Here is an 18,651-nt window from a genome sequence, read left to right as displayed (position 1 = left end):
TCGCTCATTAGGGACAAAAGTCTTTTAGAAAGTTGCAGGAACAACTGGTTTGGCTGAGCCTGAAAACTCTTCATGTTTAAAACATTTCTCCCTGCCAGTAAATCGTGCTTGTTGGCCAGACAGAAAATACTTTAAATTTAGCAACTAATCCAAGACAAGAGATATGATGCGTGATCACAGCTGAGCGCTTCCCCTACAATCACAGTTGGACTTTTTGAACAAATAATCGCTGAACCACCACGTTTCCATTCTGAGTATATGGTGCTTTCCTGAGATAGTACTGAGACAAGCTAACGGAGGATCCCTTTGCCTTGTTACGCCTTCTCATGTGGGAAGACTATTAATCTTCCTGTTTCTGGTGCACATTTAGCACTGCCTGTTTGTATGTGTCCAAAAGTGCTCTTACTAATGAACCCTTTTGCCCCAGTGAGAATGTGCTGTGTAACTGTGGTAGGGAAACAAATAAAAGAGAAATAAGGTAGTAGGGTAACTATTCTGAGAGATGAGCTTTCGCTTGGCATGTTGATTTTCCTGAGAGATAGGGCACGTCCAGTATCTCATGTAAGTTGACCATCCAGCATGGCATGGGTCTCTGGAGCGGGAATATTCCATTTTAAGAATCTGTTGGATAAGACGTGGGCTCGTGTTTGATGGGCACTGCCAACTATTTAAACGTTAAAGTGCTGTGAATTCCACCTGTGAAACTGGAGGCGGAGGTAACGCAAGTTGGTAAATCTAGGCCTAAATGTCAGGGCCTAAAGGTCACCTTTCGTCGGTGGAAGGTGCAGTTGTCACCACAAACGTGAGGCTGCAGGAAGGGAATTGTGAGGCTCCCTATCTATTTGATCTCCTAGTACCTGACCAAATACGCTTAGTTTACACAAAGTCCAGAGACTGTTTTTTCTAACAAACCTGTGCAGCAAATGCGGTTCTGATGTTAGGACTCAAAATCCCCTTTTCTTGTTTTGTTTTGTTTTGTTTTTTAACCCCATGATCCAAGAGCAGCGATGAAGGTTCTGGGCATTCAGCCGGTGACCGGGCTGGAGCTGAAATTGGAGCTTTCTCTTGTAGCAGTTCTGCTCCGTCATGCTCAGCGTAATGAAAGCTCCTTCTGAAAGGAGTCGGAAAAACTCATGAGGCATCAGAAGGAGCAGGAAGATGCATCTTATTTCTATAAGCATTTAACTGTGAAATCTTTTGGCTACTTAGAAAAATGGTTGGTCAAGGAAGACTTCATTGGAAGGCAGCAAACGTGTATTTTTGGGGACTGAGGAAGGTTTGATTATCTCCGGTTTCTTACCTTCTTGTTTTTCCTCCTTCTCTAGTGCAACTGGTAAATGATTAAAATGTGTGTGTGTTTTGAAAAGAAGATTTCTAAAGAGAGCTTGGAGGAGTCTGTGCTTGTTTGTTAATTATTTCATATGGAATAAAGACCATTTGCAAGTGGCCAAGAAACAAAGCATTTGTATGCTGATCCCAATGTTTTAGCATGGCTTTTGGGAATGAAATCTTGGTTTTGTATGGTTGTCCCTTATTCAGGGGTACCACAGGTCACATTTCCCTCTGACACTTGCACAGCCCAGTTGCTGCTAAGTTAGGTCAGTGATGGCTCATCTGAGTGGATTTACATAAATGCAGCTATCTGGACCTTGCAAATAAGTTTGTTATTTATGCACAAGGAAGACCTGAAGCCAGATCCTTTTGGTTAGGGCTGGCCCAGTAGAGCTGAGAAAAGGCACAGCTTGCAAGGAAAAAGTACTTTCAGCTTTAGCCAGTAGCTCCAGTTCTTATTGGGAATAATCTGCAGCGGGACACGGATGTGTTTACTGTGAAAATGCCAATTTTATATCATCATATCTCTGTACTTTTTTATATTTGTTGGAAAATAAGAGAATGGAGTTTTCTGTCTTCGATTAAATATTTTCCTGTTAGGGCTTGGAAGCTGTGTCCCAGCAGGCTTATTCGCATAGTGTACTTCAGCTGTGGGCTTATTTTAATGGGGAGGGAGTTTGTTTCACAGTTAGCTGGCACATGGAGACCACGGGCTGCTGAAATCTCAGTTGAAGCTGAGTGTTTGTAGCTCTCGTGTGAGTTAGCAAGTGGAGCAAAGGTGTGAGCACTGCGTTATCTTCAGGTCACCCTAGTAACTCCGGTGAAAATCACCAATCACAGTTTTGCCTCCTCCTAGTCATCCTATGTGAGCTACCAGAGTTAAGAAGGCATCTTTAGCCGTAAGGAGGTTCTTACTGAGCCTCTCAGATCTTATGACCAGTACCATGGTAGTTACGATGCAGATGGGCTGGTGGATTTGTATCGGTCACCTGGCCTGTGGTCTTTACTGGGGGTTTGGGACCTTGCTTTGAACACAGTGGTGAAACCTGATCCATTTCTCATCAGTTTGACATCTTCTTCATCGACATCGGTACCTGATAAGCGAAGCGTTGCCTTTCAGACTTCATTGACACATTGTCTATTGCCTGTCATCTCATAAATCTCCTGGTGAAGCTCTAAGTAAACATGCCTGGGTGGAATCAACAGATCATCTTCGTGGCATTTCTTGTCATCTAAACAATAATTCATTAAAAATTTAATGACTCTTTTACTCTGGAGAGGAAGAAAGAGAGCTGGCGCCTGCCTTTAAAGTTTGTGTCTTGTATTGTTTGGTGATTTTTGTTTCGTTTTGGAGTTTTTTTATTTTACTTTGGAGGAAATCAAGTTGGTAAACTGAAAGAAAACCATCTTATTACAAAAGACTTGAGTGCTTCTGAGCATTTAAAACAAGGATGACTAGAAATGACCTTTCCATCCCGGAGCAAACCTTGAGTGTATTCTCCCTTTGGCATTTCTAATGATAGACTTTCCATCTGGTCTTTGCTTAAAAGCTAAGATGCAACTTGGTTTTTTTCACATTAAAACTGTGCATACTCTAAAATTCACCCTCTTGATCATTTCACTTCAGGGAGAGGAGTGCAGAAACACTGGGAATATTTGCTTATTTTTAGCAACTCCATTCAGTCCTGCTGGCAGCAGATTCCTTTTGTCCCAAATCAAGTAGTTTCTGATTTGAGGGAACCCTGGATTTCCGTCTGCTTGAATTTGGGGAGATTGTACCCCTTAGAGGAGATTTTAAAAGGAATTGCAGAGACGTCAGTGGCCCTCGTGGGGTGCGTGATCTGGCTCAGTGGGAGGGATTTGTGGTTACGTTAGCTACCCGTGGTAATACTGTCATTTCTAATGCTGCAAATTCCCTGGTCCCAGTTTCCCATACTGATTCCCCAGAGCTGAATGTGCAAGAATCAAATCCTAGCAAATGAGTACTTCGGGGAAGAATTGGGGATCTCCTGAGAGGTACCACTGCAACCATTCAGCCTGATTTCAGCAGAATCTTTGGGGAAAGTACATAAACTGATCCTTTTTCTTAGCAAAGCATTTCAACAAATGCGTAATTTGATACATGCTTTCCGAAGGCCTGTGGGATGTAACATTTAAGCATGCACTTGAACTTAAGCGTATCCTGGGTCTGTGCTACATGCATGCATGAGGAGACTGTTTCTCTGGATCACGTGTAGGAACATCGACACCAGATTTTTGAATTATTATTTTTTTAACTTCCTGTAGCACTGGTCACTACTGAATGTGTTTTTTCTTTCTTTTTTTCCTTCTTCATCCTTCTATTCAATGAAGTTCTACAAAAATATATGTAAGTGGGAGATTACTGGTGAGCCATTCATTCCTTAAAAGTTGTTCTGGTGGCAACAGCAGAAAGTAAGTTTATTAACGAAGTCACGTTTTTATCAGAACTGCGTATGGGGCACGCACAGAAAACATGTTTTCTGGACATCGAGAAGGCTCTGCAGGAGAGCAGATGTTGTTTGGGGCTCTTGTCAGGTAAATGCTCTGCTGAGGGTATCGGTGTTTTTTTGCTGCAGGTTCTTCTGGTGACCAGCTCTATTAAAACAATGGGAGGGAGAAAGGATGTTGCAAATAATGGAAGAGAACAATTCTGGCACACGTAGCTTCCTCTTCACAAGGCTGCTTTTCCCTTGAGGCAATATATCTTGCGTCTTATGGGAAGGAAATCTTACAGTATAAAAGGAAGTCTGAACTGCTTACCAGTGAATTTAGAAGCCTAGAAGTTGGATTCATTTTATGAAGAGATAATATGGGTCCTGTTCCAGTACATTAGGGAAGCTTTTTTAAGATGCATCTCCAAAAATAGGAGAACTATGGGAATCGCTTCTTTAAAATAGTATGTGTGTGTAGCTTATGTTAATATTCCTGGAACCTTAGGGGATGTATGCTCAGCAAAATGAAGGTGTTCAGAGAACAAAAGCAGCAGAGAGACGGCATCTTTAGCCTGAGCTGCTTGGCAGGACAGAACAGGGGAGGATGGCTTCATGTTCCTGGGGATGCCTGTGACGTGGGTTAGAGTGGTCCGAGGGCTGTCCTCGCTTTGCTCTCCTGCAATAGCTCCTGAGGGGCTGTTCTGCCTCCAAGAATAGCTGGCACATTGCAGTGCTCTAATTATCCTTGTTTTCCTGCCACATCTCCTGCACTGGGAACGGCGTGCCTTCTGCAGGCTTTGCTGCCCAAAGGCTGCCCGCTTGCCGGGTTTGCTCCGTGGCAGCCCCGCTGCTGCAGATTTACAGCTCCCTATTGTGTATCAGGGTAAAAAAGCAGGGTCTGTCCAAAAGTTTGCAATCTTTTAGCCCTTCCCCAGTGCTCTTTCCTCTTCCTGTTCCCCTCAATTACAATAAAGGCATGGAGAGAGAGAGAGGGAAAGAAAGCACAGTTGAATTTCTATGACTAGCACAAATGGTGAAGTCCAGATAACTTCAGTGGGCATATCCACACAGATATTTTATGCAGACCCTAGCAAGCTGAAAAACAACAAACAAAAAAAGGGTGGAAAAAAGTCGCTAGAATCCTTCTGAAGAATTTCTGCATTTTCTGCAGAGTACATAATTGAAGGGGATTTTTTTTGATAAAGGCTAAATTGTGTATGGGCATGAAAAATTCAGCAGGGAATTTAAGCCATTTCCAAACCACATGAAACATTAAACATTTTGCTCAAGAATAGCTTGAAGATGGCGTGCATCATCCCAAGCTTTAAGCAGTCATCTGATTTTTCTCTTGCAAATGTTAAATATATAGTAAAGGAGGGCCAAAGTAGGTTTTATCTTCTTTCTCGTGATGAGTGCAGAGCCATTGCCTTGAAAGATTTTGCTGACTGACCTGACACACCTTTGTTTACGTGTCCTGGCTAGATGATTTTAGCTGCAACATTTTGAAGAACTAGGGGAGCAGATATCAGTGCTGCAGTCGGAGCATGCCATCCTGTGCTTGTGATCAGCTCCAGCCTTGGGCTCTTGTCTGAGTGGCTCTCAAACTAGCCTTTTAAATCCAGTGGAATTAAAGATTTTAATCAAGCAAGATGCTAATCACCATGACATGATGTGATATGTATGGCCCGATAAGGATATACAGTAAATCTCTCAGTCTTTTGAAAGCAGAGAATCCCGTTCCTTAAATGATCCTCAACATCCACATTTAGGTTTTGCCTAGATGTGGTACTGGATTTTAAAGCTAGGTTATAATTTAAAATTCTTCCTTTGTCTAGAAAGATAAACATTGGCTAATTTCAGATCATTCTCAGGTGTGTTCTTGATTACTTCTTGTTTTCATGAGAGCCCAAGTACCCAGACATGCCATGTTTTCTCCTTAAATAAGGTTGTTATTCACTCGGGTGCCTTTCATCGAGGAAATCTGACTGTGATTGTTTAAATCCTCTAGGAATGAGCTTTGCTTTTGCATAAAGCAGTCACCTTGGATGACTGCATGCAACAAGTCATGCATCGCAAAATTGCAGTGTGAGTTTTCAAAACCTGCTGTTGCTTGGTTTCATTTAGCAAAGCTGGTTAGTACTCTCCAAAGGATGCTTCTCCTCTTCTCTAGGCAGACACCAGGGCCATGACTCTCAAGTTTGTCTCACTGTGCCAAAGATGGTCCTCTAAGAAAACTCTGCACCCTTAAATATCTCAGTGTGCCCTCTTACTGGGGCAGACAGCATGCTTTCTCACTGTTATGCTGTAAAAACACCACATTGGCAAGCAGCAACACAACCTTCTCATTATTTCACTTGGGACTGGAAAAAGGCAAGAGAGTAGTGATAGTCCTCAGGTCCAGGACACCGCTTAGGTCATGGTGGAGATCTAGACCAGGGGCTGGGTGCAACCAGTCTGCTACAGAAAGCCCTAACCTTGAGCAGTGTGAAGACAAGCCAGTCCAGAGCAGTTGGCCCAGAAGACACTTCTCTTCTTGCTGTCATTCATGAAGAAAGTAAAGGCCTTGGCTACAAAATTCTCAGAGCTCAGGGAGGCTGGGCTAATAAGCAACTCTGAATGACGCGGGCTCCATGAGTCATCATAAAACCTTAGTACATCAGGCATCTCTGTGCACTAAAATAATTTCTGAGCAAAGCACCTGCCTTGGTTCTGTCTGGCTCTTTGCACTTGCTTGTAATGTCAAATTGGAAGTTGTTCTCCTTCCCGCAGCGTCTTCTATCTGATAGAGGAAAATGTCTACTCTTTCAATCTCACTGGTGGAGGGTTTTTTGTTAAAAGGTGAGATGGATCATCCATTCTTTCCCTGTGCTGCTAAGCGCCATCTCCTTCCAATTCACTGTTCCAGGCATGTACTTGTGGTAGCATGGGGAGATGCATATGTTACAGTGAATAACCTTTGTATGTCACTACAGGCATCAGCAGGCCTCAAAGTATGATAGAGGTTTTTGTGATCGTAGAAGATTTATCCTCTTCTCTTGCTCCCTGAGCACACACTCAAACAATATATCCATTTTAATTGTTTTCTGAGAGGTTATTAATATTGGAGTGGGGATTTAGAATGAAGATCAATCATTAATCTGAAAAGAATGGATTTGCACTTTACTGCAGCAAGGCTGGAAAAGAAGTTAGGACGAAAGAAAATCAAGAGGCGTTCCCCATCTAACGTAATTAATTTTTTTTTTTTTTTTTTCCTAAAATTGTCCAAGTAACTCTGATGGAAACCCAAACCTTAGAGTGAATCATAGAATCATAGAATGGTTTGGGTTGGAAGGGACCTTAAAGATCACCTAGTTCCAAGCCCCTGCCATGGGCAGGGACACCTTCCACCAGACCAGGCTGCTCAAAGCCCCATCCAACCCGGCCTTGAACACTTTCAGGGATGGGACATCCACAGCCTCTCTGGGCAACCTCTTCCAGTGCCTCACCACCCTCACAGTGAAGAACTTCTTCCTAATATCTAGTCTAAATCTACCCTCTTCCAGTTTAAAGCCACTACCCTGCTCCTGTCATGAACATGCCCTTGTAAAAAGTCCCTCTCTGGCTTTCTTGTAGCCCCCCTTTAGGTACTGGAGGCTGCTATAAGGTCTTCCCGGAGCCTTCTCTTCTCCAGGCTGAACAACCCCAACTCTCTCGGCCTGTCTTCATAGGAGAGGTGCTCCAGCCCTCTGGTCATCTTCATGGCCGTCCTCTGGACTCGCTCCAACAGGTCCATGTCCTTCCTATGTTGGGGGGCCCAGAGCTGAATGCAGTACTCCAGGTGGGGTCTCACGAGAGCAGAGCAGAGGAGGAGAATCACCTCCCTCGACCTGCTGGTCACGCTTCTTTTGATGCAGCCCAGGATACGGCTGGCTTTCTGGGCTGCAAACGCACTTTGCCAGGTCATGTTGACCTTCTCGTCAACCAACACCCCCAACTCCTTCTCCAAAGGGCTGCTCTCAATCCACTCATCGCCCAGCCTGTATTTGTGCTTGGGATTCGCGAAGATTTCAGAAGTCCAGCCTGGAAACTGTAGCAGTATGTTACTACAGTTTGTTATCATTTTTTTCCACAACATTTTATTTCAAGAATAAAATGTCTGCCTTTTCAAACAAAACCACAATCTTTGAAGAAGATTTTAATTTTCTTCCGCATTTTTCCTTTTAACAATGTCCACAAATATTTCAGTAATTCATTTTCTGTTAGTTAAATAGAAAAGTTTTAATTCAGTCTGAAAACTGTCTCACACAGGTTTCTCTACACCAAATAATTGACCCTGCTTTTGGTGTGGTATGTCTTACTGCACGGGTGCCCTCTCAGTTACCCTGGGCTGCTGCCAGACCTTAATACTTTTTCTCTGGAAGGGAGGCACCATATCCTGAGCAGAGTTACAGTAAAACTGCGGGTTTGATCAACTGCTTTCTCAGAATGGTCAGAAGTTTGGAATGTGTGCTTGGATAACTACAATACCATGGTCATTCCTGCTGGGAATGCAAGATGAGAGCCATGTGTCCCCCAAAACCAGCACAGGTACCATGCTGCCACCATTTATCCCTGCTTCTATTCTGAGAATAGGCAGTCTGCTTGGGTCAGTTTAGGGAGTGAATTTTAATATCATCAGTGTCATGAATGGGAATGTCATTCTCATCCTTGGGAAGTCCTTTCTGTGCCTCTGTCATTCACTTCTTCCTCGCCCGCTTTAGGACACTCCTGATGGGAAGTGCTTTCTCTCCTCTTGCTTTCCCCACCACGCTTCTGGGATTTTGTGGAATACAGAAAATATAAATGTAGTTACTTATCTAGAAAGTCAGTTTAGCATGTTGTTTCCTAACCAGTTACTTTGTTGAATTATGCAAAATTCAATTTTAAATTTTAAAGCATTTCTGCTCAAAATATGGCAATAACTGCACATGTAAGTTTGCATAATAACTTTGGGGTGTTGGGCAGTGATCCTTGGTTCAGAAAGCTTATGCATCAGTGTTTTAGGGTAAAATTCAGCTCAAAGAGAAAGCCTGCATAATTTTTTTTCTCCTCTGCCTTCTCTGTTATCCAGAGGTACAGTAGAAAAGATGTAGAGCACCTCCAGGTGGAATCTACCCAGGGGAAGATATGCCTCCCCCTCCTCCCCTTTTTTTTCCTTTTTCTTTTGGTTATAATCCCATTTCTCTTCCATGGTCTAGCCAGATCATGTGTAACATTTCTAGTAGGTACCAGCGAAAGGAACCAAACTCCCTCCACAAAAACCACCACCACTCCATATAAATATATATTAAACCACCACAACTCCACAGAAATATATATTTAAATAAATTTATATATGGAGATACAAAGCATTAGTTATTTACTTTGGAAGAAGATGATAGAGGTGAATTCTATTTATCCAACATTTAATTTTATCTGAAATTATCTTCAGGGATTAAGGATGTAATTTATTATTCAACTGTTACACTGGTGAATAAGAAAGTGATTAATTTTGTAGCGGGAAGAAAATCTAGCTACTTTTTCTGGTCCCCAGTAGCACTGACTAATTGCAATAGAAGGAAGAAAGCCAGGGCTGTTTGTATTGCTGAAAACAGTGAACTAAGACACATCTGATAAAGACACATGTTTTGCTTTAATCTTTCCAAGTTTGGATGTTTATGAGAGTTACATAGAGAGGGGTGGGGAAGAGGATGGGAGGAACTAAATGAGCCAGTTTGAAAATCAGTTTACGGGTGTTTGTTTGATCACTTCATCTGAGAGCCATACGTGCATTTCCTACTTGGTGTTTTTGCTCCAGTTTCTCAAGCCAGCAGCAGAAGACTTTGTGAAGAGGACGCTTTGCAAGAAGCTTGACCCCATCACACGGGGAAATGGTCTGGTTACGGCAGTGGTTTTTGTTGCCCCTCTCCTTTGTGTGCTAGGCAAGCAGAATCGATCCAGCGCTTCCAGATGTTCTGCAGCACGAACCACTGGTGGCTCCGAGGCTCAAGGCAAGGCTGCAGCACATTGGGTTTCCTCTGACCACTCGGATTGCAATTCATCTCCAAAGTGGGAAAACAACACAAAACAGTTATAGGCAAAGATGAGTCTGAGATTGCTTAAAACTTGTTGGCTGCAGCTTCCGGAACTTGAGGAATTCCCTTGGCAGTAAAGAGCTCTGGGAGGTGTTCTTTTGTGATCTGTGGAGTGTTTTGTATTTCATCACTAGGCACGGAGAGTGTTTGGTTGGAGATAAGAAAGGATGTATGTGAAGGACACAGTCCCCATCTTCCCTGGCTGCCGCCTCCTCAGGGGAGAAAGCTGACCAAAAATCCAGATTCATTTTGATTGTGCCAGGCAACAACAGCCAGGGAGAATGAGGTCTTAATCCAGTGATGTAGCTCTTTTTTTCTCTTTTTCAACTCCTTCGCAACAGCCCTCTTTAGTAAATTAATGCATATGTCAACTCTTGTCAGGAGCCCTTAGCAATGAGCAAATGACTTGAACACCATAATCTAATAAACAAACAGATAACCTGTTTCGGTTTTGTTCTGAGCGAGGCAGCGTTTCCCTTCTGGAGTTGTTTCATGGATCTTTAGCTCTGCAGAGGAGAGGGATGGTGTGTCAGAATGCAGCCCATGTTTCCCCTCTGAGGACAGGGTTTGCTCTTCTGACTTAGATGCCCGGATTTCTAGCATATTTCCAGTTGTTTGTCTTGAAATCTTTCCATCTCAGCAGGCTGTTTGCTATCATTTTTTTTTAATTATTCGGAACTACTTTTGTTCTCATTATTGGACCTGAGCAGCTGCAACCGAAAGCGGGATCTCATTGTACTAATTGCTGTACAGACCAAGTAAGACGGACTCTATCCTTATGTCTACAAATAAACACTGGAGAGAAGGCAAAGGAAGGCTTTACATGCCCATGGACAGAGGGACAGTGGGACTAGGTGACATCCCCAAAGTCCTAAAAGAAGTCTAAGACAAGGAACGGTACTTAGAGCTTTTCTGTTAATCTTATGGCTCTTCTTCCTCCTATTTTAGCACAGATTTTAATTAAAGTTTTACAGTGCCGTGGGCTGTTTCTTGCATTGGGTCAACTTTAGTCCTTCACTAAGCTTTAGTAAAGTACTGATTTATTTTCCATCGAGCCGAGTTCCGATACTAGCAGACCTCTCCTAAGCAGATATCAGCGTTACAGAGATAACCATTACATATAATGTGATCTGAGCAGGAGCAGAACTGGCTTATTTGCATCATGTTTACAAAACAGGTTTCTGAGGTGAGCAAAATAAGTCATCTCTATTGCAGAGAGGTCGGTGTGGGACATTAGCTGAAATGCTTTGCCCCAAAGTCATATGAAAAAATAAGTTGAAGAATCAAAATGCAGCCTTTTATTGATGCCTTTGTACTTAGCAGCATGTATCGTAAGCGTACGATGTATAGGACGTTCAGCTTATGTGCATGGGGGAAAACAACCTGGCATGTGGATATACCTGCTTCCCCCTACCCTGCAACCATTGGGACTGCAGTAGCATCGGCTGCGTTTTGCTGGGAAGGTTGGCACGGCTAGATGTCCACAGACACAAGCTGAATAAAAACGCAGTCTCATAAAAAAAAAAAAAAAAAAAAAAAAAAAAAGTCTTGTTTTCACAATGAGGGGCATCCACTGTGGCGAAGTGGCTGAGATTTTGCATAATTTGGGGAACTGAGCCCTTGTTTGCTACCCTCGTGCTAATTACTGCCTTTGGGGTGTTTTGAGAGGGAGGTCAGTGAGTTCTAACATGAACCAGAGTTGGGTGGGATTTTCCCCACTGGTGACCAGAGCTGGAGTGAAAGATCTGTGTACAGGACTCTAAAGATAGCATCCATTTGTGCTAAATCAAGTTGCTCAATAAAAGCTGCATCACTTGAACCGAGCCTGGCGTGGTGTACCAACGCCGCTCCTTCTAGCAGTCACAAACTTGTAGGCAATGCAAGGGGTCCAGCTCCAGTCCCACTGAAGCAGCTGGCTATGCCTAAATGGTGGTAAAACCTAGTAACCTCTTGAGAGGTGGAAAAAAATGGCTTTTGAGCTGCTGCCTCAGCTCAAACCCAAATGTCAATGCAGCCACTGTTGGATCTCCCCATTGGCACTCTCCCACATGGCTCCTCTGTCCCCGTCAGAGTCTCATCTGCTACTCCTGAAAGCTTTAGTACCTTTTTCTGGCTCTAGTAATGCTGGAAGAAATCCAGAGTGATTCCAATGCAGCTATTTTGGATTTGCGTTTGCAGGAGGAATTGTACCTAGAGGTTTTAAGTTAAGCGCATGGTCATTTTTCCTCCGTATATTTAACCACTGAAGTTAATTAACATTTTAAAGTTTCACAGGCTGCTTCTTTCATTATCTCAGCTAGCTGTGGTAAAAGGCAGCGTGGCAGGAGGGTGGTAGTCTGGCTGAAGTTGTACAGATAAGAAAATGCTGGGAATTTTTTCCAATGAATCCCAGGGGTTTGGGTAGTCGGATGGTGGGATGAAGGTGAAGGTGAGGATGCATAAGCTGCCATGGTGCACGTTACCTATTGACTTTCCATGTAGTAAACAAAATTGCTAGATAATTGTTGGCGTGTGGGGGTTTTTTCCTATTTGAAGAGAATATTTTAAGCAGGACTGCTATTCATAGTCCTGAACTGTAGGGGACTAATGTTCCTGTTCTCCAGCTGGGAGAAACTAATTCAACATCTTGTGTTGTAAACACTCACTCATTTTAACTGATTACACCTCCAATGTTCCTCAAATCACTAAAATTACTAATTGCTATTCCTTACACATCAGAGAGTGAATCCTGAATAATTAACCCCAAATAAAATTAGATGAATTGGCCCTTTTAATTAGAATCCCTGCTGCTGTTTGTTCTGAGCTTCCTTTTCTTACTGTTAAGAGACTTTTAGAATGATTAAAACTGTTTAAGACTTAAACAGCCAGTGACCTTTTAATACAATATAAATCCATAAAAGCAATATTTCAGCTAGCAGGTGGTGAAGTAAATTTTCAGTGCAACTACCTGACAGACTCAGTATTCCTTTTTTAAATGCTGAGGATGAAATTAGCTGGTGTGTTGTTTTTTTTTTTCTCTCCCTCCTGCTTATTAATACAGTAGCTGATTAGCAAAAGTAGTTCAAATGGTAGGATTAGTGATTGGTAAGAGAGTGGTAATTTAAACAGTACTTTGGGTTGGTGGAGCTGCTTTATTTTAGGAACCACAGCCCAATGTGGTATATTTAGGTAGACTGTGGAGCTGGTGTGTAATCATGCAATGGTTCCCCCTGCACTGACGTGGTGGTGGTGGCCCTTCACGACATGGTTTTCATCGAGGATGCACCAACAGAAATCATTATTTTAATCGTGTGCTTTCCTTGTCCAGTGTTGTGTGTTAAATACAGATGTTACAGGAAAATGTTCATTTTGGGAAACTTAGCGAGACACGTGTTCACACCTAAGAGTCACCAGGTCATATCTAGCTGAAGTTTTCTATAAAAATCCTGTGGCATCACTTTCGCAGTATGAAGTTTCCCCGACCACTTAGTAATACTGTGATACTGTGCAGGTTTTTGCAGTGGTTATTGTGGAATACAGGTTCATGGTAGTCTCGATCAAAAGGATTTTAGCCCAGTGCTAAACAAATTAGGGCTTAAGTGTAAATCTTCATTGTTTCCATGTAGATCACCCTCAAATTGCAAATTTTGGCTTTCTGCAGTAGAAGGTAAATACTTGACCGAGAAATGGGAAGTGCCTGTATCTGCTCAGTGCTTTGCCAAATGGAGGCTGTTTGGATCAGAATGGAAACACATCAGTGGGGGTTTGCTCCATCACTGTCCTTAGTCTGGTCTCTGAGTCAGGGGAGAGCTGTGTTTTTCAGGTGATGAAGACTGATTCTGAACCAGCTTCAGAGTCAGAAATTATCAAGATGAAGACAAGAAAGGGTTATTTTTGTTTGGAAGGAGAAAAATGAAAAACATCTGGGCATATAGTCTTCAGATGTCAGCCAGAGATCTGGGAAGACCAGTGTGAACCCTGTTTTGTTGGTTGATAGCTTTCATTAAGTTATTGTTTCAGGGAAAAATATGGTGTTTTGCTTTTTTGTGTTTCTGAGGGTTTTTCCCCAAAACAGTCTCTTCTTACTGAACATATGAGATCTTCTTCATGTCTAGAAGTTTCAAAGCTGCAAATCTTCATGTCTAAACAACTGTGTCAGTCAAGGGGGGAGGCAATTACTGTGCTGCAATTCATTTGTTGACTGGCTGATACATCTCCCTGAAGACAAAGGCTTGAGACATGAGCCTGATCCTGCAAAAAAACCTGAAGTGCACTTAAAAATTTAAAGGTTAGACTGTAAGTGAGAAAGGTGCTTGGTGCATGAGACAGGATGTTTTTCTCAGCTTGTACTTGTACCCAGAAGGCATCAGGCAGCCAATGACAAAAATCTTAAAGAGTTTCTATTCAGCCTGACAGGCTCGTCCTGATGTAGATGTCTGTTAAGGCTTTGAACAATTTTTTATTTGTACATTTGAAAAGTGTAATAATGAAATGCCTAAATCTCCTTGGAAAGTGTAAGAGGAGAAATTTTGGGGAAGAGAGGAGTAAAACCTTGCAAACGCATCTGCATGGCACAGATCTGATCGGACCCAGAAGCCGGGCTGGGGCTTGGGAGGCATCACTTCTGCCTATGGCTCTGCTATAGTTTCCCAAGATAGCCAGGACGGACTAACTTAATTTCTGTCTAGTTACTTGTATGTAAAATATCGGGGAGAGCATTACCAGTGCTGGTGGTATCATCTCTCATGGTTGCACCGGGTGATGCTCCGGTGCAGGAGCAGGCACGGGTGCTGAGAGAAGAGCCGAGAGCTGCGGTTTCACGGTGCGTTGCGCCATTGTATCTGAAATAACCAAGCTGGCGCATGTGTCGCACTGCGCAGCCCCTTTGTAGGTTGAGTCACGGTCTTCACAGCTGTAAGAAGAAGAAATGAGTAGCTGGCGCAACGAGGAGTGTTTATTTTCTCCTCTCAACTTATGGTAATGGGTAGAGATTTCTCATTGCAAGAGCTGAAGGCAGGCTGTGCCACGGTGCGAGGAGGGGCAGGATGCGGCTCCCTGCCTGCAAACGTGCCTCCCCCAGGCTGCCTCTGTAGGAGGACTTGCCGTAGGAAGGTGCTTTCACCTGCCTTGAAGTATAAATTGCCTTCTGGAGGTGCCTTGATGTCTCTCTGATGACGAAGCTTGGCAGTCGCTCTTAAGTACCTCCAAGTGTTGGGGCTGATGCCAGGTGAATGTCAACCAAAATGCCAGTCTCGGTGCTGAGCAGCAATCAATACCAATAAGCCTTTTGCCCATCTTATCCCTTATTCACGGAGGGGCAGCAGGGTTAAATCAGTCGGGAGAGGTTGAGTACTCAGGGTAGGATGTGTCCTCCACCAGCCCACGGTTAACTCTGGTAACCCCAGAGCCCCATTTCTCCCGCAGTTGCTGGTGCATCCATGCGGACCAGGGGACGGTCCCTTCCCCACATGGCTCCCCACGTAGCTGGCTGGCACTGGAGGGGTCAGCAGTGGGTGGCAGTGATACGCTCTGCCTGCACATGGACTTTTCTGCTTCCTCCCGTGGCTTGCCGGCTCTAAGCAAGTGAAATCTGGCTTGCAAAGCTTCGGGGGTGAGGGAAGGTCCCTGAGGTGCATTGTAGGGAGAGCCTGCTTAAAGGGAGAGGAGGCTTGCTTTCAGCTTTTTTTCCTCCTTTACTCCTTCAAACGTAGACCTGTTTCTTCCACGTGTCATCTAAAACCGTACACTGCTCAGGACACAGATTTTACAGTCTTTGCATGCTTCCCTCTCTGCCGGAGGGAGGCTTCCAGCAATGCCAATAATAATAATACAGTAACAGCTTTCCCTCCTGCATCCGAGGGAATACTCTCCCGCGAGTGCAGTGGGAACAGCATCGGGTCCTATGGCTGTGTGTGGGAAAGAGGAAAGTGCAGTGGCAGAATAAATAACTAAAGCTGTGAAGGAGAAAAGTCCATCTGTTCGCAGAGGACCAGGAAAAGGCCAAACATCTGCAAGGTCCCCCCAGTTCATCAGGCATCTGCTCTCTGCTTCCCAATCTAAAAACCTTCCCATTTGTGGGGATAGCAGAGCCAGCAGCTTATGTGACACAGAGGACAGAGTCAGCAGAGCTGGGCTGGGATGCAGTAAAGCCAGCTGTCTCCTACTGCAAAGAAAAGTGTTTTCTTCCAAACTCTAGAAAAGGGCTTTTCTCTGTTTCTGTCCTTTGCTCCTTTTCTGGCAAATCTTGCCAATGTTTTTTTCTTTCGGGAGGAACAGATCTTCCAAAGGGGCAAAATGGTATTTGTTTTGTGTTTGTTCTAGCAGTCATTGTTTTCCCCTTCTCTTATAGCAGTTGTTATTTTTGCCTTCTGTTTATGCACAAACCCTGTCCTTTTCCTTATCTCGTCCCCTTCAACACAATCTCTGCCTTGATTTTGCTTGGGTGTTTTGAAGGGTTGTAATAAAGCAAGAGTGTCTGACTAATGTGCTGTGCAGGGAGATGAGTCTTTGGCTTCAGAGCCAGGACTAACTGGAGAAACATCATCTGAAGTGTATTCTTGGGCAAGTATGCGTCCGCTGGAGTTGAATTTGTTTGCAGAATCACGTTGGTTGGTTGGAGAGTCATCTTGAGAGCAAAGGAGAAAAGTTTGCTTAGCACTCAAACATCCCAGCATTTTTTAGAACTAAACACCAAGATATTAATTTCAAAATATTTCTTCTTTTCTTTTTACTCTGTATTGTATTTCATATGATTCGAAATAAAAGATTGGATTAATTATAGGGCAAAGAGGAGGATACTGCAGATGTTATTGGACATAATTTAAAAAAAAAAAAAAAAATCAGTCTTGAACTCTGTAGTATCATGAGCCAGTAGGTTTCACGGGATTTTATGTACTGGAGCAACATGGTTGTCTTAAATTATTTTTCAGTGTGTTGTTTTCAAACTGTCTTTTTGCATCTGTATTGAGGATGATACTTTCTAAGGGATTCAGAGGGGGTTTTTTGAGTCCTATCCATGCTCACTTCAGGGAAAATGGGAAGGAATTACTTTCCTGGGAAATAAGTTCCCTAAAAGTCCTAGGGGGAGTTTGTGCCTTTTAGAGAGTGATCTGAAATCAAGCAGAAAAGCTTTCCAGGGCTGCAGACCCATCTGCTTCCCACGGCAAATAGCACGAAGGTGCCGTGCCGGCGGTGCTGCCCAGCTGGTGCCCGTGCCTGGGCACAGGTGGTCCAGAGGACTGTGGGTCACTGGGGTTTGGCTCAGCACCTCTCTGAGCGGTTTGGAGCCTGCTCGCTGGTATTTGGGGATGGCGCCGAGGGCCTGTACCTGGGACGCAGTGTGGCACTTTGTGGAGATGTGGAGGGTCAAGTAGGGAGTGCATGTTTCCTCCCCAAAGGGTTAAAGCCCTCCAAAAGCAACAGTTCCTATACATGTGATATATCACACTTTTACTCATCTTGAACTTCCATCCCAGATGCTGCACACAGGAGGGGCAACAGCAAACAGCTTTACTTGCAGCATCAAGCTTTATGAGAAGAAATAAAAATATACCAAAGTGGTCCAAATTACAGGCAGCTGCCTCCCCAGGAGCCAAATCCAGTGCTAATGGCAAATGCCCTTTTTTCCATCCTTAGGGGGTGCTTTCAGAGCCTGCTGTCCTGCTGCCCACAGCCTGTGCTGCTCTGTCCTTGTTTTCTCCTCTGTGCTCCCACCTCCCATGAAGTTCTCAAGGAGAGATCTCCCATCCCTCTGCTAAGCTGGATGGCTTCACAGCCAGTATGCTGCTTTGTCTTCACATCAGCACTTTTGGAAGTTTAAGATGAGCGAATTAAAGTGTAGATATTTTGGACATCAGCCCTATGTAAAAAGCCTCCTCAGAGTTAAAAGAGGTGGATACTTCTGAGCTTGCACCTGGCCCATCACGTGGCTGTTTTCACTAAGAGCCTGTGATCTTCCCAGCAGTTCTTTATATGAAGCTGCGAGGTCCCTATAGGAAAAGGGAGATGCAGAGAGCATGGCTGCCTGCCAGCAGCAAGGATGCAGGAGATGGGTTGGTCTAGATTTTGGGCTCCAGCTCCAGCCCTCCATGTATCCTCTGCAACAGGGAATCCCTGCTTTTAGACAGCATGCAGTTCTGTCTTTCTAATGATCAAGAAGAGCTGGTATAGTTTAGCACACAAAGGGGGTGAACTGGATGGGGTCCATTGCAAGGCTGGGCATGGGGCGTTCGTTATTGCAAGTTTTGTAGTCGCATGCAGCAGGTTTGAGATGCGAGCTTCTATCTGTGGGGCTGGTTGTTGGTGCCTTCAGGCTTTGTGGCATGTCACCTTCTGCTGGTGACCCCTTCTGTGCGGTCTGAGCACCTCGAAGCGATCTGCCGACGTTACCAAGCTGTCGTGGCCATCTCCTGAGGCAGCGAGGGGTGCAGCTGAGCGTTTAATGGTTAAATGATGTGTTACTTCCTGTGCCACAAAACCGATGGCAGAGCTGTGAATATTGCAGGGCTCATCCTGATCATGCCTGTCATGATGCGGGGAAATGCTGGTGAGTCTAAGTTCTCCCATTTTCTCTCCTAGGGGACTTCCTTCCTCCACCCCCACCTCCTGTGGATGACCTTGGGAACATCACATCATCACAAGGTGCCTTTCCCCCACCACCCGCTCTGGATGACGTTACATTCAACGTGCAGGTAGGAAGAGAAGAATTTCATCATTCATGCAGAACTGATCTAAAAATTGTGGAAATGAATGGATGATAATAAAATGAGGTGGCAAAGTGCTGTGGTTAGAAATCA

At 44.0% G+C, this 18,651-nt stretch overlaps 1 protein-coding gene across 21 annotated transcripts in view; it reads left to right on the top strand.

The window, feature by feature from the left end:
* Window positions 1-18,651, top strand: part of LPP (LIM domain containing preferred translocation partner in lipoma) — a 552,127-nt gene that overhangs the window by 342,499 nt on the left and 190,977 nt on the right. For all 21 annotated transcript variants that reach the window (XM_049803003.1, XM_049802998.1, XM_049803001.1 and 18 more), the window contains one exon: window positions 18,434-18,546. In XM_049803003.1, coding sequence (XP_049658960.1) covers window positions 18,434-18,546 — 113 coding nt within the window. The remainder of the gene's footprint in view (window positions 1-18,433; window positions 18,547-18,651) is intronic.

The sequence above is a fragment of the Accipiter gentilis genome, chromosome 6, assembly GCF_929443795.1.
Source record: "Accipiter gentilis chromosome 6, bAccGen1.1, whole genome shotgun sequence".
Taxonomy (NCBI): Eukaryota; Metazoa; Chordata; class Aves; order Accipitriformes; family Accipitridae; genus Astur; species Astur gentilis.
This window is presented reverse-complemented; position numbering and strand designations above follow the sequence as displayed.